Source organism: Mustela lutreola, chromosome 5, assembly GCF_030435805.1.
Source record: "Mustela lutreola isolate mMusLut2 chromosome 5, mMusLut2.pri, whole genome shotgun sequence".
Taxonomy (NCBI): domain Eukaryota; kingdom Metazoa; phylum Chordata; class Mammalia; order Carnivora; family Mustelidae; genus Mustela; species Mustela lutreola.
Genome location: NC_081294.1, coordinates 108,096,420 through 108,120,945, shown reverse-complemented (window position 1 = coordinate 108,120,945; position 24,526 = coordinate 108,096,420). Strand labels below are relative to the sequence as shown.

At 40.6% G+C, this 24,526-nt stretch overlaps 2 protein-coding genes across 5 annotated transcripts in view; one reads left to right on the top strand and one right to left on the bottom strand.

Moving 5' to 3' along the window:
- The window catches only part of ATG10 (autophagy related 10), a 423,722-nt gene extending 407,391 nt beyond the window's left edge, over positions 1-16,331 (bottom strand). The window contains exons 1-2 of the mRNA XM_059175390.1: positions 15,792-16,331; positions 14,589-14,650 (exon numbers count right to left, since the gene is read on the bottom strand). The gene's annotated coding sequence lies outside the window, so the exon portion shown is untranslated. The remainder of the gene's footprint in view (positions 1-14,588; positions 14,651-15,791) is intronic.
- Positions 16,332-16,530: 199 nt separating this feature from the next.
- Positions 16,531-24,526, top strand: part of SSBP2 (single stranded DNA binding protein 2) — a 297,510-nt gene continuing 289,514 nt past the window's right edge. Inside the window, exon 1 of one of the 4 annotated variants that reach the window (XM_059175382.1) lies at positions 16,531-16,753. In XM_059175382.1, coding sequence (XP_059031365.1) covers positions 16,692-16,753 — 62 coding nt within the window. In that variant the 5' untranslated portion in view covers positions 16,531-16,691. The remainder of the gene's footprint in view (positions 16,754-24,526) is intronic. The other 3 variants (XM_059175383.1, XM_059175380.1, XM_059175381.1) reach the window with 3 other exon arrangements.

Below are 24,526 nucleotides of genomic sequence, written 5' to 3'. Positions count from 1 at the left end.
AAGGTTGCACAATTGTGACCTAGGCGCAGGCCAGTCACCTTGCTTGTAGGAGAATTGTTTTGGAAGAGAACAATGAGAGGAAGTAAGTACCTAACGGAATACATTTTCTGGCAAAAGTGGCAGTGGAGGCTTCTGGCTTTGGAGGGAGGACAATGATGGAGGTTCTGCACCCAGGGTCCAGTTGTACCAGTGAACACTGAGATGATGGGGTTAGGGCCACAGAGGTCCTATATGGCAATTGGGATGGATGTAGTGCCTAAGACCAAGACCTTTTTTGCAATAAAATTAAAAAAAATTTAAAGGCATCTAATATACTTTTTCATTAGACATACACATTCTGAAAATCAAAGCATTTAACTTTATTTGCTGGATTGTTTTAAAGTTATGACAACTTTTAGGAATGACAAATTTTAGGTGCATTATTTTCCATAGGCAAGTAATACAGCTTGTGAGAAATAAACTCAAAGACCAAGGTGCTTGTGGGAAACCGGTGAGGCACAGTTACTCTACACATGTTTTGGGGGCATATTCGGGTTTATATTTAGTTTGGATATTGTCATTTACCCATATCAGAGCTTCTTTCTCCCTCTTTCTCTACCCATTTCTCAGATCTATATTATTGCACTAGTCTTGTTTTACCTAGGGTTGGATGGACCGAAGTTCTCTGGTATACAGCATAGCATTTAGGCAGGAAGGCAGAACCCCATTAGCCGGGCGTAGGTAGAGGAGTTACCATGGGACTACAATAAAGTTCCTAGTGTGAAAGAGAAGAAAAACCCATCCAAATCAGTGAAAAATAGATTTATTTAAAGTAAAGGCTTTATTTATTTATTATTTATTTTCTAAATAATTTACAAAATACAAGAAAATAAGATATTTTTTAAGAATATGTCAATTACTTTAAAAAATATAAGTCATTATTTGCCCATGGTTATGGGTCTCAACCACAGTTTACATTATGGAAATAATACGTGGACCCAAAATTTGAAGATATGTTTGGGGAATATTAGTAGGCTCCTTTTTTTACAGGGAAATAATCATTATAAAATAGTTTCTCAGCCAGAATGACACACTACAACTGTATTACTGCAACATGACAAATTTATGGAATCTAAATCAGTAAGTTTTAACCATAGAGATAAATTCTGAGGGATGAGGAATTTATGAACTCAGTATACCATACTAAGTTACAGGAATCACAGTGAAAGTTCTTCACTATTTTTTGTCCCTTGCTCAACCACAATGTTGGGAAAGACCAATACTCTATGGGCACCTGAGTGGCACAGTTGGTTAAGCATCTGACTTCAGCTCAGGTCATGATCTCAGGGTCCTGGAATCCAGACCTGCATTGAGCTCTGGGGGGTGGGGTGGCGTGTCTGCACTTAGCAGGGAGTCTGCTTGTCCCTCTCCCTTTCTGCTTGTCCTTCTCCCTCCGTACCTCCACCTGCTTGTGCTCTTCCTTTCCCTCTCAAATAAATACATCAAAAAAAAAAAAAAAAAAGAAAAGAAAAGAAAAGAAAAGAAAAAGACTGATATTCTAACTCCTATGAGCCATTTTTTTCTTTATTCATTCCATTGGTTTTAAAAATTATCTCCCCTTCCATCTTGTACCTTGTGCTATAATTTCTACATAATAGTATTCCTATTATGAGTACTGTTCAATTATTAGTGACCTAAGGAAAGAGAATGTAAATGTTTTGGAAAAGGTTCCTCAAGTAAGTCTGTAACTGAAAGGATGGAGAAAGGAAACCACAGTTGACTTTCATGGTTCAGGAGCATTCTAGGTCAGTTTCTAATGTTCTAGATTCCATGAAGCTATGTGATTGCTTCACAAGTTTTATTAATTCTGTGATTTTCACTATGCATGCAGAAAGGCAGGAGACCAATGTCCTCACATCGATACTATTTTTTCTGCTTTTTTCTTTTAATTCCCATTGGTTATTGGTAAATAATTTTAAAGTCAGTCTTGAATTCTTTTCTCAACACCATTTCAGTATTTCTACATTTCTGAAACTAGCACTTCAAAGAGTAGGAGATATAAAGATGTGGTGGTGTTATATAGATAACTCCCAAGTTATCTTGGGAAGTTGGCCTGGTCTGTCTTTGAGTTCCATCCAAACACTGATGTGCAGATGTGGGATGCACAGGGCTCTCCTTTCAAAGAAGGATATGCTACCCAGACATGGGAAGTGTTATCATTTTCAGGGATGCCTCAGCTGCTAAGTGCCACCTCTCCAGAGATCATGTCCTCCCTAAGGCAGATTGGGTGAGGCTTTGTCAGGCCTGCCCTGGGGCTGTCTTCTTTCTTTGTACAATCCTACTTCTTTCCTTTCACAGAGCTGATGGTGCCTAGTAAACATACTATATTTCACACTCAGCTCAAACTCTGCTTTCAGAGAATCTCGCCTTCAACAGCAGGCAAGACTATAGGATCTGGAGGCTTTTCCAGTCAAAGTCTATATGATCTAAGACAGAATTTTGAAACTTTCCTTATCCCAAATCTATGTATCTTTTTAAAAAATAAATTTTCTTTTGTTTGGTTGTAGTTTTAATTTTTGGTTTATTTTTGTTTGTTGGGGAGTTTTGTTTGTATATTGGGAACAATTCTAGGAAGCTCTTTATTTAAAAACTTGAAGAGTAAAATGCTGATTTCCCCCGAATAACTTCCATTATTATAGAAACAATATATTCCCACTGAAAAATAAATTTACTTCTATGAAGTAATTTATAGTTAAAGGACTTATACATGCAATATAAGGAGTAAACTTTCTTTTTCTATGTGAAATCTATGGATATTTGAATCTTCTAAGAAGTTGGTCAAATAATCTTTTGGACACATAGTTTCCATTTTTCTCCACCTCCAGATGATATATGATTCTTTCTTCTCCATTTCTTTTTTTTTTTTAATTAAATATTTTTATTTATTTATTTGGCAGAGAGAGACAAAGCGGGAGAGGGGACACAAGCAGTGAGAATGGGAAAGGAAGAAGCAGGCTTCCCGCTGAGATGGGAGCCCGAGGATGCAGGGCTCGATCCCAGGACCCTGGGATCTTGACCTGAGCCAAAGGCAGACACTTAAGGACTGAGCTGCCCAGGTGCCCCATCTCTTTTCCATTTCTTACTGCATCCAGCTTGGGTCAGTCCCTCATCAGTTCCCACTTGGATCCTTGTTTGTAATAACCCCTCCACCTCCCTGCCTCTATCTACTCTTCCATCTCTTCTTCACAAAACAAGAGTGGTTCTTCTAAATTGCAAATCTGATCAGGTAATTCCTCTGCTTAAAAATCCTTCAGTGGCTTCCCATGGCTACTCAAGGATTTTAAATCCATTTTTTTCCCCATAGTATTCCTACAAAACTCTTCATGAATCAGTCTTTGCTTTCTCTCCACAACTATCTCCAGTTTTTCCACTTCAGGCAAATTCCTTGTAGCTTCTGAAATGTGTGCAATCTCTTTTCCCTTTCTGCCTTTGTACCTGAAGCTCCCTTTGATGAAATGTCTATCCCCACTTTTTAAAATTATTATTTTTTTAATTAAGCTTTTTTTTTTTTTTAAGGTCTTTATTTATTTGAGAGAGCGGGCTTGCACATCCAGTAGGGAGGGGCAGGGGAAGAGAGACAGGCAGACTCCCCAGTGAGCACGGAGCCCCACACAGGGCTGAATCTCACAACATCTGGATCATGACCTGAGCTGAAATCGAGAGTCTGGAATCTTGGGACGCCTGAGGGGCTCAGTTGGTTGAGTGTCCACCTTTGGCTTCAGTCGTGATCCTGGGATTGACCTTGCAATCAAGCCTTGCGTGGGGCTCTGCTTAGTGGGGAGTCTGCTCCCTCTCCCTTTGCCTGCCACTCTACCTGCTTGTGCTCTATCTGTTAAATAAATGAATAAAATGTGTAAGAAAGAGAGAGAGAGGGAGAGAGAATTTGGAGCTCAACTAATTGAGCCACGTGGTTGCTCTGAGCTAAACCTTATTCTACAGTCCAGGCTCCATGCAAACAACAAGCAAGCTCTAGGGAGTAGTTCTCCAAGCCCCCAGAGTACCCACTGCCACTAACATCTTTCATAGCACTTAGAAGACCATACTGAAATATAAGACTCCTCTTTAGATTATGAGATTTTCAAAGAAAGAAACTTTATCTGTAAATCCTCAGCACTTAGCCCAGTGCCCAGCTCATGATAAGTCCTTAGTAAAGTTTTGTACTTTTCTTTTATGGTAGCTGCTGCTTCTAACAGATTTTTGCATCCCCTCCATTGCTTAGCAAAATGCTGTGTTACTTGATACTACATACTGTAGGTGCTCAATGAATGTTTGTTGAGTGGATAACTATATTGCTGTTGTTTTTAGTATTACCATTCTATCTTCAGTAAAAGCTTAAATGATTCCAATTACCAGAAGTAGCTTAGAAAAACATTTTAAGTGCTGATTGACCAATAGAAGTCTCTGAAGATTTTATTTCACTCTAGAGCAGTTGTCTAAACCATGAACTACAAGCTAATAGTATTCACAGGAGAGAGACTTCGTCTATTTGCCTAGATCGTCTGTGATATTAGCTATGCAAATAAATATTTTGATTGTTCATTTGGGAGAAGAGGATTACTTGATGACTGTCTTGAAGTATATGCAGGCTTATTATGAGGAGGAGGATGACTTAATTTTTTTCCCATTGCCTTGGCGATTCAATGAGGAAAAGTACTTCACATTGTATTAACAGTTAAAGATCAGAATTTCTTTGCTGTGGAATTAAGGGACATTGTGGAAACTCCCTCTTTGCAGATATGACTAAATGACATAAAAATTCTTGTTTTCACCTTTGAATCCATGAAATTTGAAACAATGTCAACGAGGTGGCCAACTGCCACCATTACACAGAGGCTATTGAATTAGGCATTACCTTCTCTAGTTGCTAAATTCAGGTAAGAAATAGCAGACACATGCTATTAGTATAGGACTATTTTGCACTCTGCTAAAGAATCATAGTATTATCCTTGCAGTTATACCTCATTGGGGAGACAAGACCCAGGAAAAGTTAAGTTCTAGTAAAAGGCAGCTTATTCTATGTGAAATAAATTATAAAAGCAGAGAATTCAAAGGAGTTAGGAGTTGGGAGAGGAGTAGGGAAAGGCATGCAGACAAGGGGAAACGGCATGTACAAAGTCATATAGTGTTGACAGATGTGCCAGGTATATTTCAGAGGTAACAGACCATGTAGGGCATACACCAACTCTGAGGAAGAAAACATTTATAAACATTCACTAAGCACATATGATATGCCAAGCTCTTTGCTAGACCCAGTACATGCATTTTCTCATTCAGTCCTCATAATAACCCTAACATATTGGAATAACATGTCAGTGTACAGTTGATAAAACTGAGGCACAGAGAAGTTAAATGACTTGGCTAAGATCCCACAGCTAATGACAGAGCAGGGAATCCAGGTTGTCCGACTTCAGCTACTGGAACTAAAATTTAATTCCAGAAACACTAGTAATCACTTCCCAAAGGCAAGATACACACTGTGGTAGGAATTGTAAGGCTTGAGAGTGGGGAAATATCTTCTTCAAAAATATATTCATACAAGGCTCAACATGTAGGTATTGTGTAAGCATCTGTGAATGGATAGGCTATTTTCAAGGAGTAAATACTCATAGGGAAAACAGACAGGCTTAAATAACTATGACATACTGAAGACTGTAGGGGCTGATGAATCAGATTGGATAAAAATTGGAGCGGAGAGCAAGTCATCCTATAAGCAGCGAGGAGGCACTGAGGTTTTTGAGCAGAAAGTGACATAATGAAAAGTTATTACTGAAAACTAATCTGCTGACTGTGTGCCACTTGTTTTCCTTATTGTCAGCAACACTAAGCCACTTGGAACTTCAAGTCAGTCAGATCTGTGGTGATACAAAAGAGGAGAAAATACATCTCTCTCTCATGTCCTGCTCACCAAAATTGCTAAATTGGTTTAGATGCTGGAACAATAAATTGGAGTAAGAGCAGAAGCCTAAAATCTGAAGGTGTGCTGATGCTCTCTGTCCAATTACTACTGTTTCTAAGAATATAAGGAGCCCTGGGTTGTAGGGGTAGAGGGTTGGAAGGATTGTATGTTGCAAATATTTAAGAGAGATAGGACCTAAAGTCATTCACATATGACTGTTTCATTAGAATCATTCATTCATCCATCCATCCAGTCAGTCAATGAATATTTGTTTATTGAGTGCCACTGGGGATCTGGTACTGTTCAAGATCTGAGGACATGGACTATGCAAGCCAAAAGAGAATTCAAATCATGAACAGTTTCAGACAGTGACATGTGATGATAAATGGAATAAAACAGAACAACAGGATGAGGAGTGAAGGAGGATGGGGGAATAAACACTTAGAAAGGACTCTTAGAGAGAACTTCTCTGTGGAAATGACATTCCATCAGACTTGGGCATGGGAAAAAAGGCAAACAGCCATGCAAAGAGCAGAAGGAAGAACATTCCAGGCAGAGGAAACAGCCAGGGCAAAGGCCCTGAGGTTGAAAGTTAGAGGAAGACACAGCAAGAATGGTATTTGGCCATTAGTCACATTCAGAACTCTGAAAAGCATATCTGAAATACTTCCTTTTCCAATATTACATCACTAAAATATCTTAACAATTAACAATTTGATGATTCTCATTAACTTTCTTCCATCTGAAAAAAGTGGATACAAAAAAAATTGAGTATAAAATGACAACAAAAGGAAAATAAAGAGTCGTAGATAATAAGGAGACAAATATGGGTGAAGAGTTTTAGATGATCATCTTGTGGAGGGGGATGGTGGTGATGGTTGGAATGAAAGGCTGAAAATCATGTACTATTTATTAATTTAATAAATCTGTCTTGATGTCAATGTAATCGAATGTTGCCACAAAATAATGGTCTCCTGCTACTACATAAATGTTGAGGCCAAGCTCTGATGTTTATTTTCAAGACAGGAGACATTGATCCTTCACTAATAGAATATTACAAGTTTATTTCTATTATGCTAAGTAACCAAAGTTGATTTCATTGTTTGATTTGATGGATGTTGGTGCTGTCAGAGTTCAAAATGGTCTTGGATTAGGAGGCTATAAGGATGATTTTTTTCCCCCCTAATTAGACATCCTTGGATTTCATTCTAACATAAAATCAATAAAGGAAAATTTTAGGGATACTTAGTTGCTGGGATATTTCTTCTGATACCCCAGGGATTCCAACTTGTTGGCACAAGACTGTTGTCCCCTGGGATTAAAGATACTCTAGAGCCAGAAAGTAAGTGAATTGGATGGAGCCCCACCCAACTGGAAAGGCAACAGGAAAAGTGATGGGAGGAAAAAGACAGCTACAACAATAGAAGGAGGAAGTGAAGCCAAAAAAAAAAAAAAAAAAAAAAACAAGAGAAGAAGGAAAGGTAACAGTGAACTACAATAATCCATCAGGAAAAGAAAACCACACAGGAAAAGAAACGCCAAAAAACAAAACCCAAAACAACAACAAAAACAACCTCCAAAGGAATTGTAATCTGCTTATTTAGATGAAGGGACCAATTTTTGACCATTTCCAGAGGTAGGACACATATTTACAGTGATCCAGTGACTGAAGGGGGATGTAATCCAGTGACCCAAGTCTCCCTTTTCCTAAGCAGAATGCAAATTAAAACAAAGCTCTTGGTTTTTAGGTTTTATCTATCACAGATTTCAGAGCCACATAGATCTGGGAAATGTGATTAACTGAAAGGAATGAACAGGGTGAAGACTGGAAAGAAGACATGACCTGAGCAACCTAGCAGGAATACAGAGAACAGGCATCTCTTTCAAATATCAAGAGCAATAGATTCATACCAAATCATTTCTTCTTTTAATATCCTATAGTGAGCCAAGGCATTCACTTTACAATAGTCAAAACGGGAGGAAATGATGTATTTGATAAAGGCCAAAGCTGAAATAAAGCAGGGTGTGGCTTGGTGTTTCTGATTTTGCTTCATCAGGAGGTTTGGGTGTAAGAACAGAATTCGCTGCTGCTTACCATGCTGAAGCAAGATCCCATAAAACCTGCCTGAGTGGTCCTGCCTGTATTTAATCTAACCTGCATTCACAGAGAAGTTTGTATGTCTAAAATCACAGTACATGAAAAAGTAAAAATTAAGGGGCAAGTGTGGTTGGAAGGATCTCTGTATGGAATTCTGAGAGGGCCTGAAGAGACAGGGCACATGAGTGTGAATTACAATCCCGCCATTCACTAGTTGTGTGAACCACCAAAATTTGTGTGAATAATACCTACCTCAAAGGATTATGAAGACTGCTGAGTGAGATACACTATGTAAAGCACTTTACATAGTACATGGTACATTGTAAATCTTGGTAAATGTCAGTGTTGTTAATACTTAAGAAGTCTGTGGCATGGTTTGTAAGAACTGAAATCTTGTGTAGTTGAACCATATAACACTGCTGAACAATCAAACTTTTTTTTTTTTTTAAGATTTTATTTATTCATTTGACAGACAGAGATCACAAGTAGTCACAGAGGCAGGCAGAGAGAGAGGAGGAAGCAGGCTCACCGGCTGAGCAGAAAGCCCGATGTGGGGCTCGATCCCAGGACCCTGGGATCATGACCTGAGCTGAAGGCAGAGGCTTTAACCCACTGAGCCACCTAGGTGCTCCCAATCAAACATTAAAAAAAAAGATTTTATTTGTTTATTTGAGAGAGAAAGTGAGAGAGAGGGAGAACACACAAGCAGGGGGAGAGCAGAGAGAGAGGGAGAAGCAGACTCCCCACTGAGCAGAGAGTCGGATGTGGGGCTTGATCCCAGGACCCTGAGATCATGACCTGAGCTGAAGGGAGGTGCTTAACTGACTTGAGCCACCCAGGTGCCCCTCAAACATTTTTGACTTATAAACACAGCAGTTTCTAGTATGTTCCCATGAAGCTTCCTTATTTTTCTCACCTTTGTCTTTTGACAGGGATTGGTGAGAAAAAAAGAGGAAGCAGGAAAAGAGAGGAAGAACACATAAAAGAAGAAATGGAAAGGTAGGAGGTTATGTAGTAAAGCCCTTTGGAGCATCTGACACAGGGTAGAAGCCCAGGAGATACAATCCTGCCCCCTTTTCCTCCTCTGCTCTTCCACCTCCTCTCACAGGCCTTTAGTGAGCTTAGGAAGTTCTTGAGACATGGATGTGATATACATCTCCTTCCGCCACAAATGACAAATGCCCCTCCCCCCTTCTAAAGACTTTATTTATTTGAGAGAGAGAGAGCATGAACTGGGGGATAGGCAGAGGGAGAGAAAGAAGCAGATTGTCCAGGGAGCCCGATATGGAACTCCATCCCAGGACCCTGGAATCATGACCTCGACCAAAGGCAGATGCTTAACTATGTGCTACCCAGGAACCCACAAATGCTCTTTTAAAATGAAGAAAACAACCAAACTATTGAACAGAGCTGGTACCTTCTAAAAGGACACAAGAGCCAAGGCAAGAACAAAGTAAGGAGTGTAGCAAAGTTGGGATATAGGGATAACTCTTCCAGAGGCATAGGAGAAAGTACCCAGAACAGGATTCTTCTTTGACTACCCTTCTCTGTAGTCTACTTACTTTCCTTACCAGAGTGAGCTCTTTTTCTACCTTCACCCTAGACTATGAACCAGAAAGAAAAGCCAGAGTAAATGGATACAATATCTCTGAAGCCTCTAATTTCTGGGCACCTCAGCCTCAAATGCTGAATATTCCATGGGTCAGTGTCCTTGGCCAAAACTCTCCTTAACCCAGAGTAATACCTTTAGCAAAGTTAACAACTTTAGCCCTAAGGAGTATCCACAGGACCAGAGACAGTGATTAAAGTTCTCCTCAAGAACAAAAAATCCCATGACTGTTAGAGGGAGCATAGGGTAGGAGGTAAGCATAGAGCAGTAGCAGCAGACCATAACACAAAAATATATTATTTCTTAACTTTGTTAACATTGGGCTACGATACCATAGACAACTTGGGTCTTAGAAGCTGAGTGAGTATAATGGAGATTTGCCATGAAGTAGTCAATAGCTTAGCAGAGTGTGGCAGGGAATCCTTTTATCCTCTGCCTCAAGAATTTAGGTCCAAGGAAAAAGACCTGAGGAGTTTGGAAAACTGATGAGATTATAGAATTATTTGTCTGACGAATGTGGTTAGTAAATGTATAATCTAATGATGATAATGCTAGCTGGTAGTAGTTGCCACCAAAGAATACTTATAAATCTTCAGGTACTGCCATATATAGGATGGAGACCAGCTGGTTTCAAAGACTGAGTACCCCTAAACAAAAAGTTTGATGTATCCTCTAAATCTTTGGCAGGTACACATGACCTTGGTAAGATTGTTTCTATCATATAGCTCATTATTGACAATGGCTATATTCAGCACCTGTCTTGAATATATTTTTAATACAGCTAAATAAGTTGAAAATGTATCCTAACCCCTTACATTTGAAATGATATGAAGATAAATAAAACACAATAGTGGCATAATTTGTCACCTTTTTTTTTTTTTTTTGCCAAACTTCATTGAGAGGACCCAATTATGTTGGAAAATTATGAAAAACAATGTAGTAGGATTTTTTTTTTACCCCTATGTTTCCATTCTCGACAGAAGGAAATGACACTGCATGGAATGTTGCACAGCCTCCTTCTTGAGACTGGGGCTTTTGTCAAATTCAAGAGTGCAAAGACATCATATTGGCATAACCTTAGGAGGTGAAAAAACATTGTGAAGATTTAGGAATGCACTAAAAAAATACAGTAATACTTTTGAATAAAGAACACTCTTTGGCACACTTCCTATTGCATAACTTTCAACATTTAATGACAAAAATCCAGCCAGTGAATACTGCAACACTTGGAATTTGTTTTGCAAAATGTGCTAAAGTGTGTGAAATTGCAATACATGGTAGCCCTACTTTTTTCACTTTTCATCATCTCCAGCTTATGTATGATTTTTTTTATAACAAGATTATTTTATTTTTTTCCAAGTTACTAAATTTCAAATCTTGATGGTGCTAAAAAGGACTAGGCACTCTAGAGAGATGGCAAGGTTTAGAACCTTGTCTGCACACTCTCTCTCCTAACCCATTCGTAAATGTTTAGGAATAGCTAAGTTGGGAATTCAAAAATCTAGGGCAATAGGTTAAGAAAACAGTCATTGCCTCAGATTAACTGATGTTAAACCAATAACAGTGTCAAATAATGTTAATTTGAGGTTCCATTTCATTTATTATTCTGATATAAGAGACCACATTGCATAGTATTACTGTTTTAATGACTGTTCATTGAGTTACTTTGGTACATGGCAGGTAAGCAGTTTGCGGATCTAAGCATGCTAGTCTCTTCTCCCTGGGAGTGAAGTTTCATACAGTAGTCTGAGTGACAAACATCTCAGAGCTTGCTCACATTCCTCTGCAGAATAGTCACTTTTGAGAGAACGAGGTGCGGCTTCATGGTCTGAGAACAGGACTGTCAGCCAGGAACACAGAGTTCTCATCCTGGAACTATTTCTGTTTTCCTTATAGATCAGATCATGCTAATAAATCTTTTCAGGACTCAGTTTACCCAGTTAAGAAAGCTGGTTAAGAAAATGTAATAATAGGGATATACTGAGTATTAATAAATGGGTATCTGTTAAATGATTTGAAATGAAAAGTGGTATGAATGTAAGTATTTTTTTTTAATGAACTAGTTTATAAAACAAATATATAATAGAAAAATTTTGTCCTTTGGACAAATTACCTCAAAACAAGAAAATTACTTTTAATGAATTTTAATGTTTAAACAGTTTATTTTAATTTTTCTAAATAAATATTTTCCTACTCTAGATTTCTTTCTTTCTTTTTTTTTTTTTTTTTTTTTAATTTTTTATTTTATTTGACAGAGAGAGATCACAGGTAGGTAGAGAAGCTGGCAGAGAGAGAGGGAAGCAGGCTCCCTGCTGAGCAGAGAGCCCGATGTGGGACTCGATCCCAGGACCCTGAGATCACGACCTGAGCCGAAGGCAGCGGCTCAACCCACTGAGCCACCCAGGCGCCCCTCTAGATTTCTTTCTTTCTTTCTCCCTCCCTCCCTTCCTTCCTCCCTTCCTTCCTTCCTCCCTTTCTGATTTTATTTCCAACCTACACCCACTGTGGGGCTAGAACTCACAACCCTGAGATCAAAAGTCTCATGCTCCACTGAATGACCCAGCTAAGTGCCTCTATTTTCCTTTTTAAAATTAACATGCTAAGTATTCTATGTGTTGTGAATAATTAAATTCATCATTAGTTTCTACTTAAACATAAAGAAGTAGTTTCTGTGTTCTATATAGCAAAGGGAAATCTTTTCTGAAGTCCCATGCACTATAAGAATATGGATGTTATTAAACTTAATGTTTAACAGAAAAAATTAAATCAAAGAAATGTATAGTCAAGTCTAGAGTTTCAGCAGGGCGGTACAACAAACTGCCTGTTTTGAACTGATAAAGACTTCTTCTAAGAATAAGATGCAGGTTCCAAAAAGACAAAATTGTGCAAATGTATATAAACAAAACCAGGACAGGGGGAGAAAGACCTAATGAGTGAGTAATTGTGGTGTTTTACATCTGAAAGAATAAGATAAAAAGGAAAAAAAAAATCAACTTCAAATGCAAATTTTCATTCTGGTGGCTAGTCAGCATTCCCCTATCCTAAATCCTGCCCCCCACATTAATTAGCCTATGTGTGAGGTTGAAGAACAAAACAATAACTTCCAAAAAAATATATTGTGGTTCTTTCCAAGAAGATTTAAATCTCCTATCTTCCCCTTTCTTAAAAATGAAAACAAAACAATGGATCTTCAATTCTGTGTCTGGGATCTCAAATTTGGCTGGGAATATGTGTTTCAAATCTCATTAATTACAATATTGGCCCCATGAGATACAGTTGCTGATGCAAAGAACAGTCTTTGTACTCAAAATAATTTGAACAAGGGCAAAGAAGCATTTTACTTACATGTGTAAACATTAAGAGGAAAATAAAACAGAGATGGTTCAGATGGCTGCTGAGATGTTTTAATGATAATTGATTTGACTACCACTGAAGCTTTAAGGTTACCATGTATAGGAATAGTCACGTTTTGACTTAGTATATTTGTTGGATAATAACACTCCTGTGAAGTTAACTCTGACATTAACTTGGCAAGTTCTGAACTAAGACCTTTTAGCATTTTATTCCTTCTAGATACTAAGACCAAATTGTTCTGAATTCCATACCCTACTGTGCCGATCTATTATTTATTTTTTAAATATCAGAAAAGATGCCATTACTCAAAGGACTCTTCCATGTAATAAATCTGAGTAAAAACTAATCAAATGAATAAATGGCAGCAGTAGACAGGAAATAGCTTCTCTTGTTTTCTCTTCTCCTTAGGAAATAGTAAATTAAACCATAGCTACTTGTGGTCTTACATTTTCATCCTATTAACAAATTTGTTGGCTCAGTAGGTAAAAAGTAAAGCCCTCTGTAAAGATGTCTTAATGCCTTATAGGGGAAGGGTCATCTGTTACATATAACACAACCTAAAAATCTTGCTGAGATCTGATGGTGTCCACTGGCTGTCTTTAAATGGATACTGTAGGGGCGCCTGAATGGCTCAGTCAAGTGTCTGCCTTTGGTTCAGGTCATGATCTTGGGGTCCTGGGATTGAGCCTCATATCTGGCTCCTTGCTCAGCGGGAAATCAACTTCTCCCTCTCCCTCTGCTCATGTTCTCTCTCTCTCTCTCTCTTCCCCTCTCTCTCAAATAAATAAATAAATAATCGTTAAAAAAAAGATGGATATTTAAGAGCAAAGTTAAGCAGCCCAAGTTCCATAAAAGAACCACTTGGAGCTTACAAAAATTACAAATCCCAGCGTCCATCCACAAAGTTTCTGAGTTAGTTCGTTTGAGGTGGGGTCCAGATTTTGTATTTAAAACAAAAGTCAGGGTCACCTGGGTGGCTCAGTTGGTTAAGCAGCTGCCTTCGGCTCAGGTCATGATCCCAGCGTCCTGGGATCGAGTCCCACGTCAGGCTCCTTGCTCAGCAGGGAGCCTGCTTCTCCCTCTGCCTCTGCCTGCCATTCTGTCTGCCTGTGCTCTCTCTCTCTCCCCCTCTCTCTGATAAATAAATAAAATCTTAAAAAAAAAAAAATAAAAATAAAACAAAAGTCAACATAAAATAAATCCTCCTAGGGTAATTCTAATGTGCCATGACTAAAAACCATAGAGAATCCCTACACCAGAGCAAGGATAATAAGTAATTTGTTTTTAGATAACAGTACAAGGCCCACTCTAGGTCTTCTTGAAAATTTACTTTGGTCCAAGTGTGGACAGGAACATGGAGTAGCAGCTGCTTAGCTCTCTCCTTGACTGTATTGTCTAAGCAGTCACTTATAGGGAGTCTTCCATGGGTCATGAAGCCTTGAGATGCTGATCATTTTCTGGGTTAAAGCCAATGGAAGTTGATAATTGAACAACAAATTACATATGCTAACTCTGAAGGTAGTCTGTAAAGAGTGGCAGCCTTATACCTATCTGAGCATTTTGAGCAAAAGTTCATCAAAAGAGAGACTTACTTGCTAAGCATCACTCCTGCTTCTCCTGAGTCCTTGAATGCCTTGTATCCACCACCAAATCCCTACAGTTCATTGTAAACAGAAAGAGGGATTTTGAATTAGAAATGGCAAATTACTTCTCTTGGAAACTAATCAGCTTAAGCCTATGTGATCCCCCCCCTCCATTTTCCTCACCCTCACTTCTATGGGCTGAATTTTTGTCCTTTTAATAAAAGCACTTTTATTTTTCTTAAATCTTTATATCATGATGTCAGTCCTCTTGTTTTTGCCATCTTCTTTTGCTTTCATATTGTTTTCTTCACTTAATCCTATTTCTTTTATTCTTTTCTTTATATGCTTTCCATTTACAATGAAAAAAATATTTTCTAACATTAGAATAGCAGGTCCTTCTTCATTTTTTCCCAGTTTTTGATTTTTGTTTGGCTGCCGACCCCTTTTCTCAGTCTGTCTTTCTTACTGACTGCCCTTCCTTAACCTTCTGTTGATGTTTCATTTCTGTCATTTGCTGTCAATGGGCATATAAACCCATTTCTTTCCATTCCATTTATCTCTGTAGCTCCATCTGCATTTTTAGGGTCCTACTACTAAAAGCTTAAAGCTCTGTGCGAAAATAGAAAGGTGGCTTTCCCAATTTAAATCCTATTTTCTCTCCCCTCCTATAGCTGTTCCATGTCTATTCATCCTTTCCTGATGTTTCCCCCAGTCTGACCCCCACCTGCACCCCTCTTCCTCTGTCACTCCCAATTTGATGCCCATGTCTTCTTCCTAACCCCATTTGCACTCTGTCTGATTTTGCATCTAAGGATCTCCACAAGATAAAGGATGGAGTTCTATCGGGAGCCAGATTGTGTTTCAGAAACTTTCTGCACATTTACTGAAATGGGATTAGGGGTTTTGATATTCTTAGGCAGCCTTTCAGCTCTGGCACAACTTTGCACACCTTGGAGTAAGGTTGGGGCCTACTCTGAAGCACAAGGGCAGGGATGTCTTTAAAGGCGTTATGTGGCCCTTTCCACTTCAAAGGTCAGGAAGAGTAGACATCAGCGACCAAGGCTGGAAAACCAGGCCAGGTGGGGATGCCTGGAGCCCTTTTCTGCGGCATTTCAGGCAAGGGAGCTGTTGCGTGGTGTGCCACGGGGCTCCAGGCTTACGGGGGCCAGTGAGGCCCCAGGATTCCCCAGCCATCTTTGGGAGGAGGCTCACCTCTAAAGAGGGGAGGCAGGTCTGAGGCAGGGTGTTCCCCAGGGAAGCAGGGCGCGGCCCTAGGGGCGAGGCGACGCCACTCCAGCGGCGCCGAGGGCCGGAGGCACAGTCCCTCCCCTGGAGGAAAGGCGAGTCGCTCGGGGTCGCTCAGACAGAAGGTCGAGGGAACGGCGCGTGTGTCCCTCGCCAGCCATCCCTCTGGGAGCAGGGCGGGGGGGGGGGGCGAGGTGGGGGCGACACCCAGGGAGTAGGGCTGAGGCGGCAGAGATCAATTCAGGGTACTGGCGCGGGGTCACAGACAGGAGAGGAGCCGGAGAGGGGGCCGGTGGGGGCTCCGGAGAAGGCTGGGGCCGTAGGTCTGTCTGTGTACTCGGCGAGCGCCCCGAAGTCTGGGGCCGCCACAGCTCCAGCTCCGCCGGCTCCTACCAGCGACTCCAGGCCGCACTTTCCCCTCCTCCCGGCGCCTTCTCTCCAGTGAGGAGCCGAGCGCGGGCGGCGCGGGGGGAGGGGCGGCGGCGGAGAGAACAGCCAGTTGTTTAAAATCCTTCTAGAGCAGTTTCTAATTCCCCCCTTGCGCCGGGGTTCGGAGGGGGGAGGGGGGAAAGAGAGCGGGAGGAGGGAGGAGAACGGAGAGGGAAGGAGGGAGGGAACCCGGGAGGGAGGGAAGGAGGGAGGAGACTGCCGCTTAGACTGTAGCAGCCACCGCGCGCTTCGGAAGGCCGGAGGGAGGGGGAGGCCTGTCAGTCTCGCGCGTTGCCTGGGCGAAGGGGGTGGAGCTTTGGCGTGGGGCGGCCAATAGTGGGGGTGGCTGCGTGGGTCGCCATGGGGACGGGGCTGTTCCCGGGGAGGCTGTGATGGGTTGACAGGTGCGTGACAGTGGGAGCTGCTCTCGGCACAAGCATGTACGGCAAAGGCAAGAGTAACAGCAGCGCCGTCCCGTCCGACAGCCAGGCCCGGGAGAAGTAAGTGTCTCCGCTTCTCACCCACCTCCGCCTTCACACGCGCGCACACACACGCACGCACTCGCACACTCTCTCGGAGACACACAGACCCAGACACTCTCCGCCTGGGGAGAGCCGGGGGTGGGCTGGCAGGGGGAGGGGTACACGAGGTGGGGGCGTGTGGTGCGGGGAGCGGCTATTTCCCAGGAGGTGCTCGCGCGGGGCGGGAGGCCTTTGGGGGGCTGCCTGCGGGAGGGAGCGGGTGTGCTGGGGGGCGGTGGCGGTGCTGGTGCCGAGGATGGAAACTTGTTTGGGTGACTGGGGGAAATAACCCGCGGGTTCACCTCCTCACAAAGTAACTTTAGAGCTGGGGTCCGGGGCTGCGGGGACCCGGAGCGCTGCCGAGGGTCGCGGGGAGGGCGGAGGGGGGCAGCTGCGTGGAGGAGGGCTCGCGGTGAGACTGTGGGTGTTTGGAGGGGCGGGCTGGGGTCGGGGGCAGGCAGGGAGAGGGGCGCCGCGGCCAGGGGCTCCGGCGCCGGGGCTTGGGGCGGGGATCGCCCGGCGAGGTGAGGGCGGCAGTGCCGGGCGCGCGGCGGGCGGAAGCCGGGCGCGGAGCGGCCGAGCGGGGCCCCGCGGGGCGCGGAGACGCGCGCGGGGCGCGGAGGGCGTGTGCGGGCGTGGGCCCGGGTGGGCGTCGGGGCTTTCTTCAGCCGGTGAAGAGACGCGGCTTCGGTGCTGCCCAGCGCCTGGCAGATCAGGGGTGGTCGGCGCCCGTAGTGGCGCCGCTGAAGTTTGGGAGTCTAAGAAGGACCGAGTTCCCGGAGAGGAAGAGTGTGCTGGCGAGAAGCGGGATCTGCCGGAGCAGGCTGGTGTGTCTGCCTCGCGGGCAGACCCAACTCCGCGCTGGCGGCTGGAGAACTTTTTTTTGCAGACTTACCGCCTCCCCTACGTCTGGGGGCCGCGGCTGCCGGGGCGGCGGGCCGGGCGGCTCCCGCTGGGCGGTGGTCGCGGGGCGCGCGGGCTGGGAGTTGTGTGAGCCGCCGCGGCCGGGCGGGGGTGGGTGGGGGTGGGTGGAAGGTTGTCTGGGGTGCGCTGGGAGCAGTGGTCCGAAAAGGGATTTGCCGGAAGGCGAGAAACGTTGAGGTGGGGAGATACAGGTGTTAACTCTGGTGGGAGCCCGGAGGAGGCAGGCGAGAAGAGAGCCCCTCCCGGCCCGGGATGCTGCTGTCACGGCACACTGCGAAGCGGGGTGGTTTGCTGCTATTCTTACGTACTTGTAACGGTGATTTGGTTGTTACTAAAAATGAGAGCGAATAGTGACTGTGACCACTGAGGAAGAACCCCTCTTTTCTGTGCAGCAGATCGGTGATTCCCAGTAACCACCTCCACTTTGAGGGGGAGGCTTATCCTTGTCACTGAACGTGCTCTGCCTTTCCGAGGGGGGTTCACGCTGGGGAAAAAGTCCGAGAGCATCTCTGAAGAGCTACTTTGGTGACCTTGCGCTTGGAAATAGCGGCGTGTAAATAAAAACCAAATACTCAGACGACCGGCTTTCCCTCCTTTAGGCAGTTAGTAGTCTGAAAGTTTCTTGTGCCCTAGGGATGGGAACATTTCCTAATCTTCGTGTTGGCAGCAACACACCATTCCCTTAAGATTTAGGGATGCCAGGCTTTGATGGAGCAAAACAAACAAAAAATTTAAAGGAGAGATGCTGGTTTGGTTTGGTTTTGTTTCCAGAGGTATTTTCCGAGGAGCTACATTTAGGAACCAGTTGATGTGCTGTGAAATATACAAAAGGCAGTCATACAGCCTGGTTAAGAAACAGAAGTTACTAGAACTGAAGTTTTGAAATAACAGCCCAATTTATGTCCATTAATCGTTTGGTTATAATATACCTGATAAGATTAAAAACAGGATGTTTTAATGATTACAGAGTATTGGGATTTCATATTACTGAACGTGAAGGAATTGAAATGTGTTGAGGCATTTGGGGATGGTTGAATTTGAAAATCAAAGTAATTTTGGATTTTAGTTAGACTCCCAGGAATGTTCACTCTAATCTGTATCCTGATAACTTGCTAAAAAAACTTTTTTTTTGAATTATCTGAGATAATAATGAGAATGTGATGTGTCTCTGGTTCTTTCTATCCTAATTTTGTGGTTCTGTCATGAAAACAGATAATTGCCACTTTTGCTGTCCAGTCTACCAAACTGAACGCCAAGTAACATCTACTGTTGAAAGTAAAGTGGTGAAGGTTCTGCTAGATGGTGCTATTTGATTCAAATATATTTCTTCCATTCATTATAATTGGCAGCAGGAATCCTGGACTAGTTTGCCTTATGAACTAAATATAGATGGAGTGGCCACTTTTGGGGAATTGACAGTCATTGTTCTGGATTAATTGTTGTTGCATTAATTTCTGGGTGAATGTTGTTTGAGGTAGATTCTATTTTATAGAATAAACTTAGCTTCATTTTGATGAGAGAGTTAATTTGACCTCTCAGGTTTCCCCTTTATTATTCACTTGGGAGTTTAATAGCACTATTCTACAACAGTGTGATAACTTCTGAAGATAGGGATCTTGAAGCTGTCCTTAAAGTGGATGTTATCAGATTAAAAAAAAAAAAATTAAGGTGTCATCTTTTAAAAGGTACCTGAGCAAAAAAGAATTCTCCTTTAGTAAGAAAGTTAGAATTGTTCTGATCTTAAAAATCACATAAATAACTTCTTTTTCAGTAATCAATATGTACATATTTATTTTATTTTAATAAAAACTTTCTGAAAAAATGAGTTATGAATAATGGCATGCATATGAAAATACTGGCTTTATACTCTACCAGGAAATGTGTCTTCTAATGAGTTCATGGTGGAGAGCTGATGAGTGCTTACCTATATTATTATCTTTGCTTTCTCTTTCATTAATAGCTTACTGTATGGAATATTTGAAATTAATTTGTAGGTTTCATATAGTAGCTAAAGTTTTAGTGTATAGTTCTGAGCATAAAAATGTCCAAAGTCAAGTTAATTGCTTATTTTGTTTTATTTATTTATTTATTTATTTATTTAAAGAGAGATGGTAGGGAGAGGAGGAGCATAGGAAGAGGGAGAGAGAGAGAGAACTTTAAGTAGGCTTCACACCCAGCACAGAGCTCAGTGCTGGGCTCTCTGAAGACTCTCAGATCATGACCTGAACTGAAATAAGGAGTTGGACACTCAACTGAGCCACCCAGCCACCCCTGTTTTGCTGTTTTAAAGACCAGAGGATTGAGTCTATTCAAAGAGTTGTATTCTTTTAATTACAGAGCAAGTGATTGAAAACCTTTGGTGGGAGGTGGTATCTTCGCATAGAAATGTAAATTATGATCCTGTTAGGTCATTTCCTCCTTTAGCAGGTTTTCTTCGTAACACTACTCACAATTGTAATTAAGTTACTATATAATTTCTTGTTTAATGTCTGGCTTCCTCTAAAATGTAAGTTTTTTGAGGGCAAGGAATGTTATTTCTAATTTCTTCTCTGAGGTATCCCTAACCTTAAGGATAATGCCTTCAAATGTTGAAAATGCCAAATAAATACTGTTGAATAAATGAAGATGTTAGATTCAAAGGGATTTTTTTTTTTCAGGGTGGAAAAAGGTTTTTTTTTAATTACCTACAAAATAAGGAATTTGGAAATTTGAGTTCCACATTCTCTAGCTTCGTTGTATTTAAAAAATAGCCAATGACAACAAAACAGTAATTATTTGTCACTCTACATGCCAGCCCCTGTGTTCTGGCATCATGTGTTTTTTCTTTAATTTTCCCAGCAATTCTGCAACATAGTAATTTTTTTTTCTCTGTTAAAGGGATAAGAAAACTAAAACTCAGACTAGTTAAGTAATTCGCCCAGGGACATGTAATGAGCTGGGTTTCCAGTAAAGATTACTCTACCTTTAGAACCTGTGGTTAAAGCTGAAAGATATATTTTTTCGGTATACCAGATTGCCTTCCTGATCTAGGGTAGGATGCTATAGTTTTAGGGAATGGTATTACATAATCAGATAAAACAGACTTTAAAGATTTGATCATATATGAATTCTTAACCCTTGGTGTACCATTTTGACAGACTGCCGATTTGTCTGGTGTGGGCAAGGCATAGAAATTTTAGGAGTGGAAGTTGGAAGCCTAAAATAATGGAGAATGCTTGTTTCTTCCAATTTTTCCTTCCAGGAATTTTGTTTGACTGCTTAAATTTTGAAATTAGATAGGCATGGTAGCTGTGAAAAATTATTCTAAGAAACATTGCTTAACTTTAAGCCGTATTGTACCCCACATTGCCACAGAAAGACTAACTGGCACCTGTAAATACATGAGTGGTGATAGTATTCCTGTTAAACTAACTGCCTCTTTTAAAATTATGTCATAGCACAGAAAGATGAATCTTCTTTAAAGTAAAGTTAAACATAAGGTACAGTGACATCATATTAAGTAAACTTGTGAGAAACCACAGAAATCAAACTGTGCATCTAACCTGGGGCTCTGAAAAGTAACTTTGGTTTTTCAGTTATGAATCTTTTAGTTGGCTATACCAAGAAACAAATACCATATGTTCATTTTTAAGTGGCTAGGTCTAATGCACAATTTAAATACTATGCCATGTAATAGAGGGATTGTAGGGATTAATATCTGCCAGCATCACCTTATTTCCCCCCTTTTTTATTATTGTCACTTCCCTAAAGAAAAAAAAAAACAACTGTAAACTTCTTTTTCTTCCTTCCTTTCTGAAGGAAATAAAGCTAAGACAAGTGAAGTAATGCATATCTCTTCAGAAATTTGTCTGATGGGCATGTAATAGTTAAAGATTTCTAAAGCTAGTGAAGGAATACTTTTTTGGGAATGATATTTTCTGTATTAAATTGACTCTGCCCTTCCCAATCCCCAGGATGTTTACTCCAAAATACTAAATAACTTGTATCTAACATGTCATCTTAGCTGTGAGAGTTTTTCTATTGATTGATCTCTTTTCCATTATTGTAGAAGAATCTAAAAACCCAACTTTTTGGAAGGAGCAAACCTAGAGAAAAAAATAAGTAGGATGTCGAGAGTTAAATTTTAGTATTGTTTATCCAGAGATTTTTTTTGGCTCTTAGAAATAGTTTTAGTATTGTAATGTATTTTTTCAGTGCTGTGAAAGAAAAGAATGAAAGGTTTATTCCCACGCTTCAGAGGCAGTTTGCCATAAAAAACCAAATTAGGATGAAAACCAAATGTATCTCACATCTTCAATTATTACTAGGAAATAGAAAATTTTGTTTTACAGTTAAAACATAGACTGTGGGCAGGGGTTGAAATAATGCATACATTGCAATTTATTAACACTTCAACCTTACAGTTGAGAGTTAAAAGTGAAATTTGGGAAAAAATAATTTTGAATTTAGAATCTTTTTCTATAGAGATCACAACTGTTACATTTTGGGGCATAGAATTGAGGTTTAATGTACTGGATTTAGAAAACATGATAGTACTTCTTAGACTATATAGCTTAAAAATACACATTGAAGATAATTATAATTTTATTTTGGAATGCATGGAGATATCCTCTACTGTTGTGTCTACATTATTGCTTTGACATTGGTATGGGAATGATATGAAACATTTGCATGCTGGTGATGTATTGTTGATTTGTAGTATGTGAGCCTCTCTGTAAATGTACTAAAATATTAATTTTATTAATAACTTACTGTTTCCTTGGAGAAGGACTTAAAATAGCAATGGAGTAATAGAATAAGATATATTTGTTAATATCTGAAGAGAGTTTAGAATAAAAAGTAAGTGCTTATATATAGATTTTAAACTTTGCTTATCTGATTTGTATGTATTTTACATATTTAGCATCTATTCATGTGAGGTTTTACTAATATATGTATATGACTTAATATGACTAAGACTGTGAATTATTCGACTATTATACCAAAACCATGTATTCCAGCAAAAATGATCTGAAGAGTGGTCCACCAAAATTTGTGTCTTTACTGATAGATGCTATTCTTACCTTCCCAAACTGTATATTCTTATTCACTGTGTGAGGAGATGGTCCACCCAGGGAATAATAGAGTTTTTCCAGGTGACTTTTATTTTTTATTTTTATTTTTATTTTTTTTTTAAGATTTTATTTATTTATTTGACAAAGAGAAATTACAAGTACACTGAGAGGCAGGCAGAGAGAGAGAAGGAAGCAGGCTCCCTGCTAAGCAGAGAGCCTGATGCGGGACTCGATCCCAGGACCCTGAGACCATGACCTGAGCAGAAGGCAGCGGCTTAACCCACTGAGCCACCCAGGCGCCCTCCAGGTGACTTTTAATAGCCCTTTAGCTAGCCCTGTCTGAATTTATGTTTGGTCATAATGGGTAACTGGTAGTTTTTGTCAGAGTAGGTTAATAAAGATTTTTGAAAAGTGGAGCTAATAAAGTTATTGTAATATTGACAGAACTTTAAAAATTTATTTGGGCTAAAAAGAGCCTGGACAGTTCGGTGCAATGGAAGAATTAATCTTAATTTCTTGTTCATCTTCAAAAGAGAGACTGAAGTTGGTGTCACACTTTTTGACATTTTATTTTAGGAATTTTGATTTTATTTCATGGAGGACCCTAAACATCTTTCCAGCAGTAATGAACCACTGTAACATTTCAAATCACAATTCCGCTAGAGTAAGCTTAAACCGATGACCCTGCTATCTCCTATTTTTGGTCTTCTGCATTAATTTTACTTCATGGCATATCATACAAATAGTTCACAGAAAAAATTATAGAGACTGGAGTGTAACACTATTTTTTTTTCCTATTTTGAAAGTTTTTTTTTTTTTTTTTTGTAATTGTAGGTATGGTATAGTTTTACTTATTTTATTTTTTAAAAGATTTTATTTATTTATTTGACAGAGAGAAATCACAAGTAGATGGAGAGGCAGGCAGAGAGAGAGAGAGGGAAGCAGGCTCCCTGCTGAGCAGAGAGCCCGATGTGGGACTCGATCCCAGGATCCCGAGATCATGACCTTAACCCACTGAGCCACCCAGGTGCCCAGTTTTACTTATTTTAAAAAAATTTATTTTTTTATTTGACAGAGAGAGAGAGACAATGAGAGAGGGAAGGCAAGCATGGGGAGTAGGAGAGCAAGACTCAGTTTTCCTGCTGAGCAAGGAGCCTGATGCGGGGCTAGATCTCAGGACCCTGAGATCATGACCAGAGCCAAAGGAAGATGGTTAACGACTGAACCACCCAGGTGCCCCATAGTATAGTTTTAATAACTAATATAGTTGAATTATTCATAATATAATCTAAGCCATATTAAAATACTGATGAAATGCTTGTGAAGGTAAGAAGAGTAGATGAAAATTTACATGTGGCTCTGTACGTGTAAGCTAAGAGAGGAGTTGAGGCCAAGAATAGGCTCTTGCCTGAAATTGATATGGTTATTTTTCTTTAGTGATCTGATATTTGGCTTGATGTTCCTTTTATTTACCTACTTCAAACTTGAGAAAGAAATACAGCTACTTTACTGATAGAAGAAAGCTAGGTAAATGAATTACTCTATTAAAATGATTACTTTAATAGGATTAAAATAAATGTTTTCTGAAAAATAAGAAAGTCCTAAGTATTTCGTAAAGAGCTTGTGGAGTTTTATCATAGAAAGCTTATTCTTTAATATTAACAAAACAGCAATGCTGTCACTTAGATATTTTGTTTTTATTTGACCCATTACTTGCATTGTCCCATTTAATCCTTTTAAGAATTCACTAAACTGTTAGGTGTTATTTTCTGTT